We start from the raw sequence: 10,346 nt of genomic DNA on the forward strand, positions 1-10,346 counted from the left end.
ACTCTGGTAAGGCCACACTTAGAGTATCATTTGTCAGTGATGATCGCCTCAGTATTGGAAAGATGTCAATGCTTTAGAGAGGGTGCAGATGGGGCTTACGAGCATGTTGCCTGTTTGGAGAATGTGTCATATGAAGCAAGGCTGACAGAGCTCAGGGTTTTCTCTTTGGAGCGACCAAGGATGAGAGGAATTCAAGAATATGAGGGGAAGAGATAGGGTGCACAGCCAGTTTAAGATGGCAGCGCTGCCAGTAGTGCAGCAGCTGGTGCAGACCTGTGGGGAATGGAGATACAGTGCTCACATGGCGTCCAGCAGCTCAGTCAACTACCGTCAGCTCTGCACGGGCTTTGAATGGCCCGTTGAGGGATCTGAAGGTGGTTTTCGTTGAAATTCCCCGACCGGAGGTCTGCACCCAAGTTGGCGGCACCTATTGATCAGCAGCAGCCACGAGGGGCTACAGAGGCCGAAGGATCAGAGGACTGGAGCAAAGCATCAAAGGACAGGAAGATCACGCACCATCTGAGAGGGAAAAAACAGAGGAGATGGCCATAGGGGACAATGACACAGTGTGGGGGGGGGGGGGAAATTCAGCATGGGGGCTCTGTGGCTGAGGGACCAGTGCATGCAGCGATCTGCTGGTGACTGGAGGTGAGGATTGAATTTGCTGGAAGTGAGGAGCTGCCAAGGGTGCTGAAGTTTTCCTGCCCATGGCGGAAGTTCGGATCTGCAGCTCAGGTTGCTGAACTCTGTGTGGAAGCGGGGGCTGGAGGTGAATCTACGGATAATCGGTGACTCTGAGGGAATTCTCTTTTGCTTCTCTCTCTGACTTACTGTAAGAAGCCTTTAGGCAATTCCTGCCAGTAGTGAATCTGTCTGCCTTGCAACAGGTAAAAAGACATTACACGTAACATGACACTGTTTTATTACTGTGACAATAAATTGAAACTTGAAACCATTTACCCAGCTCAGCAAATGGCCAATTCCAGAGAACATCAATTTAAGACAACTGGAGGGAAGTTTAGGGTAAGTTATTTTATGCAGACTGGTGGATGCCTAGAATCCCTTGCTGGGGTTGGCATTGGAGGCTTCTGGAAGACCAACATCCAAAAGAAGAAAAGTAGAGGACTTTGTGGTGAGGGAGGGAAGGGTTAGATTGTTGTGGAGTAGGTTTACTTCAATTGGTATAACATCATGGGCTGAGGGGCCTGCACTATGCTGGAACGTTCCATGTTGTAGAGTCCTGGACGCTGGGTATTCAGGGCAGTGAACAGTGAAGTGTGGAAACAGATTCCAATCACACACGAGGAGAATTGTATTGTTTATTCCTCTCAGGTGACAAAATGTCACCACAAAACCATCAGACCCATAACATAACGTTTTACAAAGGGAAGAGGGAGTGGTGCAATTTAACCTCAATATAACGGTGAAAATCAAATTACAACCCACATTAACAACTTCCCACCAGATTCTGGCACAGAACCTGCTCCACAAACCTGGAACTTTCCCGGCTTCAGTCCGGTCCCCTCCCTGCATCCTAAACCCCCATCCACTAAGTCGGTCTACTCCCTACGCACTGAGCATAGACCCGATTCCTGACGCGGTCCCCGTGTGGAACTTCAGCAAGGGAGATAGCCGCGTTTTTTCCCACAATGCAACGGGCGCCTGAAACCATACAAACGAGCAAAACAGCAACTAAAGCACGAGACCTCATTCAATGACATCATCATGCACCTTCAACTATTGGCCTACTTACATCCTCGGACACGCCTCCAGGCCAATCATCACACATTCTCCCCATCGGTTTCGGAAATAGATAATGTCAATCATGCTCCCTCGCACTTTGACAGGGAGGCAGACCGCGCATCTTTTGTAAGTAAATACATAGAAATAGTGGAGAATCTCAGGAGGTCCCGCAGCGTCCACAGGAGCTAAAAATCTATTCTCGATGCGGCGGGTGAGAACCCTTAAGAGAAAAAGTAACTTCTCATCCCCCAGCACCACTGGCTGTAGCCGGAGATCAGCGAAAACATGATGCTCGAACTTCCACACTCTTCCCCCGCCCCTTCCCCTCCCCTCGACAGCCTGGAATAGATTTCTTCCAGTGCAGGAACTGGTCCATTTTCACAGGATCTGAATTCAGATACCTTCTCTCCTCCAATGTTTATCCTATCTAATTACTCATCCCCGTCCTCCGGATGAAGGCACCGGTTGGGAACAACGACGCTCTCACGCTCCGCTTTCACACAGGTCGAAGCTCTCCCTCCGTCTCCTGCTACCCGTAAATAATTTTAGAATTCATCATTTTTGTCTTTTGTGTACATTTCAATTGCTTTTCATTTGCGTTACAACATCGGCCTGCCTCTAGTTTCCTGATTGAATTAAAACACCCCCACAATATCCTCCACAATTCCGTGCTTTCACCTGTGTTCAATGACAGTGGGAACTTCACCGGTTCGGCTCCGATTCCCCGTTCGCAGTGACCCGGACAGAGAGAGCGACTTCTGATTGGTGGAGCGAGGCGCTGGGATTTGTTTGCTCGGGTATCCAACCAGAACTGTCACCGCAAAATACATCACCAATGACAATCCTTTCTATCTCCAATCCCTTATTAGCATGGGGCGACGGGGCTGCCTATTTAACCTGCGCTCTCAGATGTTGTGGTTATTTCAGTGTTTGAAGGTGATCGAGGAAATGCCTGAGCAGCAGAAACCAGCTCCCAAGAAGGGCGCCAAGAAAGCCTTGGCCAAACCAGCAGGCAAGGCCGGTAAGAAGCGCAGGAGGGTGAGGAAGGAGAGTTACTCCATCTACATCTACAAGGTGATGAAGCAGGTTCATCCCGACACCGGGATCTCCTCCAAGGCCATGAGCATCATGAACTCGTTCGTTAACGATATTTTCGAGCGCATCGCGGGCGAGGCTTCCCGCCTGGCCCATTACAACAAGAGGTCAACCATCAGTTCCCGGGAGATCCAGACCGCCGTGCGCCTGCTGCTACCCGGGGAGTTGGCCAAACACGCCGTGTCGGAAGGGACAAAGGCGGTGACCAAGTACACCAGCTCCAAGTAAAGCTCCACAGGGAACTGACCAGACAGACAGAAAACCCAACGGCTCTTTTAAGAGCCACTCACAGTCTCACTGAAAGTGTTGTACCACAGTTTCCATAATAATTTCCGAGCGATTGATTATCCTGAAATTTCTGCTTAACGTGTTTATTCTCACAGTTTATGTTGATCCAAGTTTGCGGTTTCAGTGTGGCCTATTTCTGGTGTCGCTGTCGAATTCCTGCCCCCGAAAGGGCCACGGAAACGTTATCACGGTTATAAAACATTTTGACAATCGGGAGTGATTAATGTGGGCAAAATACAAGCGTTTTCACTGTTTAATTGCTACTGTGGGCGCGTTCTATGATCTGAACCCCCGCATGATGTTACTGCCCCGAACGCCACCCTTGATCAGTCTGTTCACGTTCTTTTCCCGGAGGGACATTTAAGGCTAATTAATGCTGAGAATCGTTTCCTTTCCTGCATCTGTTACTTCTTGAAATAAATCGGGTAATTGTTCACAGCGATTCTCGGGATATGAATACACACGATGTAAATGTGTCGTGATTGATCACTGATGAGCAGAAATCACGCCAACAATCAGATTCACAACAACTTGTTTTCAGACTCTGCACAGATGAAATTTCACGGCCTTTTCACATTTCGGCGATTGGGGAAACCGGCCGTTATTCTCCCCGTTCAACGAGCTGCCGCCTGTTCATTGGTTGCTCTCGGAATGGGGACCTCGCTCAGCCAATGACAGTGAGCACTGAAGGTCCAATCATCAGGCTCCCTTTCCATTCCTCCAAAAGGTACAAGAAGGGCGACTGCGACGTTAGCTTTTTATTGGTAGTGAGTGAATTGGTGAAATTGTGGAGATGAGTGGACGAGGGAAATCTGGCGGTAAAGCTCGGTCCAAGGCCAAGTCTCGCTCGTCCCGGGCCGGACTGCAGTTCCCCGTGGGCCGTGTTCACAGGCTTCTGAGAAAAGGTAACTATGCTGAGCGGGTGGGTGCCGGAGCCCCGGTCTATCTGGCTGCTGTGCTCGAGTACCTAACGGCTGAAATCCTCGAGCTGGCCGGTAATGCGGCCCGGGACAACAAGAAGACGCGCATCATCCCCAGACACCTGCAGCTGGCCGTTCGCAACGACGAGGAGCTCAACAAGCTGCTGGGAGGGGTGACCATTGCTCAGGGCGGGGTGCTGCCCAATATCCAGGCCGTGCTGTTGCCCAAGAAAACCGGCGGAGCTAATAAGTGAAGCGGCACGAAGTGAACCCAGTGACCAAAGGCTCTTTTCAGAGCCACTGACAGTGTCTGGAAGGGCTGACCAGGCTGGGGAGAGCGGGGGGAACGAGTTATACGTAAAATTTTTCATACATATATTTAGGCAAGTTTCTTGGCCGAATTGAACGGAGAATGGTTGGGACCGAAACAGAATTAAGGTTTAAGCATTTCTCCTCAGTTCATATTCCGACACGGATGACGTTGACTTGGCTGAACTACATTCTTCAGGACAATTAAACCAGCAACAGGATAAATCCGTACGAAAAACAAGTGGCTGGAAATGGGGACGGGTGTGCAGGATGTTGTCTGATTCAGGAACCACCTGACGGGAGGAAAAACGGAGCCCGGCCACCGGGGTCAGAAGGGACTGAGTAGCCGATTCCGTGGCATTTTATCAAAAACAATCAGCTTTCTTCTTAGTAGGTAACTACCAAGGAGAATATAAAATGACATTTAACACACCCAGACCAATATCACAGATTGGGAGGGAGGAGGAGGATCATTGGGGATTTCCATAGAAATGCTCCAGACCGACAAGGAGTGTAAATTCTGGTGAGAAGCAGTGATGACTGCACTGTTTTAATAGAAGCCCTGCAGATACAGAAACAAATTTGGGTCGAGAATGGTACTGCTCATTCCATTGTCAGGATAGTGGGTTGGAAAAGAGCCTTTCTGGTACTTGGTGCCGAGACCGAGTTCAGGCGCGTCCCCGCGGATGCGACGGGCCAGCTGAATGTTTTTGGACATGATGGTGATGCGCTTGGCGTGGATGGCGCACAGGTTGGTGTCCTCGAAGAGCCCCACCAGGTAAGCCTCGCTCGCCTTCTGCAGGGCCATGACGGCCGAGCTCTGGAAGCGATCTCCCGCACCAGGCGTTGGAAGGGCAGTTTGCGGATCAACAGCTCGGTGGATTTCTGGTAGCGCCGGATCTCCTTCAGAGCCACGGTGCAAGGTCGGTAGCGATGAGGCTTCTTCACTCCGCCCGTGGCCGGAGCGCTCGGTGGCCAGCTCTTTACGAAGAACTTTCCCGCCAATGGATTTGTGCGCCATCTGCTTGGTCTGAGCCATTTCGCTTCAACAATGCGATCACAATCTGAGACATGAGGACTGGAATATGAACCTGGCTCAGGCTCCGACTTGTAAAGTTGGTGAAGATCCGCCCCACCGCTCTGAATGGCTGGAGCAGGGATGGCAATCATCGTGTTCCAGGGTTGTGATTGGCTCCATCATCATATGACTCAGGAGCCGTTTCAGATCTGCAGCGGCGGGAGGAATATTGTCTTTGACCGAGACGTGACTTGTAGCGGATCTTTAACCAATAGAAAGAGAAATGAAACAGGCTACCGTGCGATTGGTTGTAGTTTATTTTCAAATCGCCGGCCAATTTTGGACAAAAATTTGATGGAAAAGCGGTTCTCTCTAATTATTATTAATATAATCATATCAAATTTATTTTACATATTAATGAATTTTCTCATTCCACCAGTATGGCTGATGGACTAAACCGCAGCTGAACCCAAGGAGATTCAACTCTGCCGGAAACTGGAGAACAGCGACTGTTCCCGGGAGGGAATTTCCAGTCCGTTTTAGCGACACCACATTAAAGAGTTGTTCGGTCAGAGAGCAGAGATCGCCTCGAGGAAACTTCGGCTAGAGATCACCCCTCATTCTTTACATCCATCGACATGTCCTTTCCTCATCATGAATCATTGTGGTTGGATTCGAAATGCACAATGAAAGAATTTCTAGACCACAATATTTTCATCTCAATCCGTGCCCGTTGTAGCAGCTCCCTCTGTGAGGCATTGGGCGGCCTTTGTTTTGTTGTGTGTAGAAAGGACAGAGTTCTTCAGCCACCGAAGCCATAGAGAGTGCGGCCCTGGCGTTTCAGAGCGTACACCACATCCATGGAGGTGACCGTCTTGCGCTTGGCGTGCTCGGTGTAGGTGACGGCATCCCTGATCACATTCTCTAGGAAAACCTTCAGCACCCCGCGGGTCTCCTCGTAGATCAACCCAGAGATTCGCTTGACTCCGCCACGCTGAGCCAGGCGGCGGATGGCGGGGTTAGTGATGCCCTGGATGTTATCACGGAGAACTTGACTCCGCCTTTACCTCTTTTCCCTCTGCCAAACACAATTCCATTTGTTGAAATTGCTGATCAATGACAGCTCCTCTACTGCTGACCCCTTTTATACACAGCGCCCCGACCTGGCTGAGGACGCGCAGTGAAGGGGAGGGGAGGAGACAGAGTCAGAGTGACAGACAGAGCAGAGAGCGGCCTCTCATCTTCCGCCCCGGCCCCGGAAATCGCTAATTTCCAAACGTTATTAGCAGAACAGAAACAGCGACCGCGAACAACACACACGGGGTTACATTTTTTCCGATTTTCTGAAATACGAAATCTTTAAATAAGCACCGTGATATTCCCGCTGAAGCTCTGCCCCTTCGTTAACATAGGAAGGAGTCAAGGGTACATTAGAATTAGGAGCAGGATACTGCTCGGCTTTCAATAAGAGACTTGATCTGGACTTGGACTCGGCACCATTTCCCGTAACACTTAATCCTCTCTTCAGCAATCTCTGACTCTTGGAAGCATTTAATGAGGTAGCTTCACTGGGCAGAGAATTCTGCTGATTCACTTCCCTCAGGGATAAGGCATTTCCTCATCTCCATCTCAAATCTACTCCCCGGATCGTCACTACGTGCCTCCCAGATCCCATCTCCTTCCGTTTCACCCCCAAAGCCTGTCTCGTCCCCACACCTCCGCTCCTCGGTGAACAATCACCTTAACACGGCTGATATGGGAAGCCTCCCTGATTTGGCTGCAGACTCTGAAGCAGAATTCTCCCTCTTTGTCCCCGTCTCACTCTCCCCCAGAATCTGACTGAAGGAATTGTTGATGAACGGAGACAGACGCCGATCACATCCCCAGACCGAGTGAGGCTGGTCCCGGACATCCCGTTCTCGGGGTTTTGTTTGGACACTGGGGACCGGGCGGGTGCAGAGAATGTGGTGGAGTTACCGGGGATGGCGGGGCTTCGCGTGAATGATGCCCCGCTGGAATGTGAACGCGGTGCCGGGACAGGAGTGACGTGACTGGGGTGCAGCTCTTCACTGAGGGATGTGAGTGGCTCTGAGAAGAGCCGTTGGGGTCAGGAGTTATACGTTGAGCTTTTTCTTTCACTTCTTGGCCGCTGCCTTGAGTTTAGATTTCGGCCGGGCCCTGGATTTTCCAACCTTTTTGGTACCTTCACCTTGGTGACTTTGGCCTTCGAGGGACTCTTGATCTTCTTCGGGGTCGCCTTTTTAGCCGCTGGTTTCATGGTGCTGTGTTTCTTGCTGGGAGATTTCTTGGCGGGAGATTTCTTGGTGACTGATCTTTTGGCCGAAGATTTGGGCACCGGGAGCGGCAAGAGGAGAAGCTTCGGCCGTTGAGGTCTCGGTTATGTTGGTGACTCTGTACGAATTCTTTCCGAGCCTGAGACCTGAGTGAGAAATGAAACGGGAGTCGGCAGCACAGAGCAACTTAAAGGCAGCGAGTGGACGGGGCGGGGAAATCTTGTCATTTTTTTTACTGGCGGGGCCGGCATCCTGCGCTGTGATCGGATTCACAAACACAGTGACTCCAGTCAAAGACACCGCCCCTTGAACACAGTCTCTCTGACACAATGTTCCCCTCTGCACCTTCACAGAACAAACTATAGACGGGAGCACATTTCCCAGCACTCATCTGAGCTGCGGATTCTCGGGAGTTTCTTATGGTTTCCCAACTCAGACACTTAAATTCTATCCTCTCTGTCCTTCCCCATCTCTGAGACAGAGCGCTCGGTCGTAATTCGAGGCCTCACCTTCGTTCCCCTTCCGCTCACACCTCAATGAGTTCCGTTCCGTGCACAATCCCGAACTCTCTTTTGTCTTCTCAGCCTCTGGCATTACTTCCAAGACCGTGACTCCACCCACCGCCGCCCCCACCCCCTTACCCCAACTAAGACCCTTTCTCCTGCTTCCTCCTGGGCACCGCGCCCTGACCAGCTGCTTGTTCTAGACCTTTTCATTTCCAACTGCTACCAGACATCACGCATCTCAGGTTTTCCACTCCCCCTCTTGTATTCTAATCTCATCTCCTCAGAACGATCTGCTCTCCCCTCTCCGCAACAATCCCAACCTCACCATGAAACCCACAGACCATTGTGGTGCAGTTGTGGTTTGGCCTCTGACCTCTATGTTGCTGAGGCAAGTCGATAGCTCCCAGACACATCCTCCTATGGACCCCTCCCACAGGATCCCACCAAACCACTGTCTCCAATACAATCTCCAACCTCACCATCTCTGGTCACCTCCTTCCACCCCCCCCCCCCCATGTCCACCAACCTTATTCTCTCTCACCCATTTCTACCTTCTACCCAAGTTACACAAACCCAAGCATCTGTGTAGACCCATGACATGCTCTTGCACTATCAAACTAGATTAATTTTACCTTGACTCTATCAATGACTTCAGGTTCCTCAGACCGATCCACTTCATCTTCATGATGGATGTCCTATCCATTTATATCTCCATCCCCCACACAGAAGGTCTGAAAGTACTTTGCTTCTTCCTGGACTAAAGACCCAACCAGTCACCTTCTACCACCACCCTCCTCTTCCTGGTAGAACTTGTCCTAACTCTAAATAACTTCTCCTTTAACTCATCTCACATCATCCAAATTAAATAAGTAGCCATGTGGTACCTGTATGGTCCCAGTTACGCCTGTTTGTTTGTGGGCTTTGTGGAGCAATCCATGCTACAAGCCTACACAGGCAAGAACTCCTCAACTCATCTTCTGGTGTAATGACAACTACACTGGGGCTGCCTCATGTACCCACAATGAGGTTGTCAACTTCACCCTCTTCATGGCAAACTTCCATCTCAATCTCAAACTCACCTTGTCCATCTCTGACCATGTTCTCCACTTCCTGGATCTCTCTGTCTCCATCTCAGGAGACAAGCTTTCCACATATATTACAAACCTTATAACTCCCACAACTACACCTCCTCACACCCTGTTCCCTGCTAGGATTCCATCCACTTCTCTCAATTTCTCCATCTCCACTGCATCTGTACTCACGATGAGCCCTTCCAGCCAGATGTTCTGAAATGTCTGACTTTTTCCACGAACATATCTTCCCCTCCACCACTATCAACTCATCCCTCACCTGCATCTCCTCCATTTTCCATTTATCTACCCTTGCCCCCTCTGCCCCAGACACCACAAACATCGAATCTCCCTCATCCTCACCTACCACTCCACCAGCGTCCGCATCCAACATATTATCTGCTGGAATTTCTGGCACTTACTATAGGATCCCCCACCAGACTCATATTTTTCTTCTCCTCTCATTCTCATTGCCCTATGCCAATAACAGATTGGAAGCAGAGAGGATTGTCATTGGTGATGTATTTTGCGGTGACACATTCTGGTTGGATACCCAAGTGAACAAATCAGTGTCTTACTCTGCCAATCAAAAGACACTTTCTCTGTCTGGGTCACTGTGAACGGGGAATTGGAGTGGGGGATGAGGACAACCAGTGGTGTGAAGGGTGAGGAATGTCCACAATGAATGAAGCAAGACCTGAGAGTGTAATTTCCTTGCTCAGAAAATTTTTGAAACCCATTTTCAGGGATGGAGTAAACCTTCATCTGGAAAGGCAGAGATGAATCAGAGTGGGGTCATGGTTGAATTTCTTGAGATGGAGAGCTGGACAGTGTTGCAGAGTCGAGAGGACCCCAAAAACAAGCTATAATTGATATGCACTACAATATAGGGTTATTTAAGCAAAAGTAGTTTTTAATTATATTTGAACAAGAAAACAGAAATAGCTTTATTACTTAACCTACTTAATCCCCCTTCTAATTCTAAGCACAGATGTGTGTAATGTATATTTAAGATTAGAAAAGTTCTTTGGATCACAGTCCAATCTCTCTGATTGCAGGCAATTCTTGGACTGTGCACAGAAGTTAGCATTAACAAAGTTCAC

The 10,346-nt window shown here is 49.7% G+C and overlaps 3 protein-coding genes across 3 annotated transcripts; 2 read left to right on the forward strand and 1 right to left on the reverse strand.

Annotated features, from left to right (window-relative positions):
- The first annotated feature begins 1,740 nt into the window (after positions 1-1,740).
- Positions 1,741-3,380, forward strand: LOC138764724 (histone H2B 1/2-like). The gene is made up of 2 exons (XM_069940978.1): positions 1,741-1,869; positions 2,671-3,380. The coding sequence occupies exon 2, from the start codon at positions 2,692-2,694 to the stop codon at positions 3,064-3,066; it is 375 nt and encodes a 124-aa protein (XP_069797079.1). The 5' UTR covers positions 1,741-1,869; positions 2,671-2,691; the 3' UTR covers positions 3,067-3,380.
- Positions 3,381-3,909: 529 nt separating this feature from the next.
- On the forward strand, positions 3,910-4,315 carry LOC138764723 (histone H2AX-like). Its single transcript, XM_069940977.1, has one exon. It carries the CDS (start codon positions 3,920-3,922, stop codon positions 4,298-4,300), a length of 381 nt encoding a protein of 126 aa, XP_069797078.1. The 5' UTR covers positions 3,910-3,919; the 3' UTR covers positions 4,301-4,315.
- Positions 4,316-4,884: 569 nt separating this feature from the next.
- On the reverse strand, positions 4,885-5,470 carry LOC138764717 (histone H3, embryonic-like). The gene is given in 3 exon segments (XM_069940971.1): positions 4,885-5,186; positions 5,189-5,322; positions 5,324-5,470. Coding segments are annotated over 3 exon segments (486 nt in total). The 5' UTR covers positions 5,395-5,470; the 3' UTR covers positions 4,885-4,905.
- Positions 5,471-10,346: the final 4,876 nt, after the last annotated feature.

This window comes from Narcine bancroftii, chromosome 5 (assembly GCF_036971445.1).
Source record: "Narcine bancroftii isolate sNarBan1 chromosome 5, sNarBan1.hap1, whole genome shotgun sequence".
In the NCBI taxonomy this organism is placed as follows: domain Eukaryota; kingdom Metazoa; phylum Chordata; class Chondrichthyes; order Torpediniformes; family Narcinidae; genus Narcine; species Narcine bancroftii.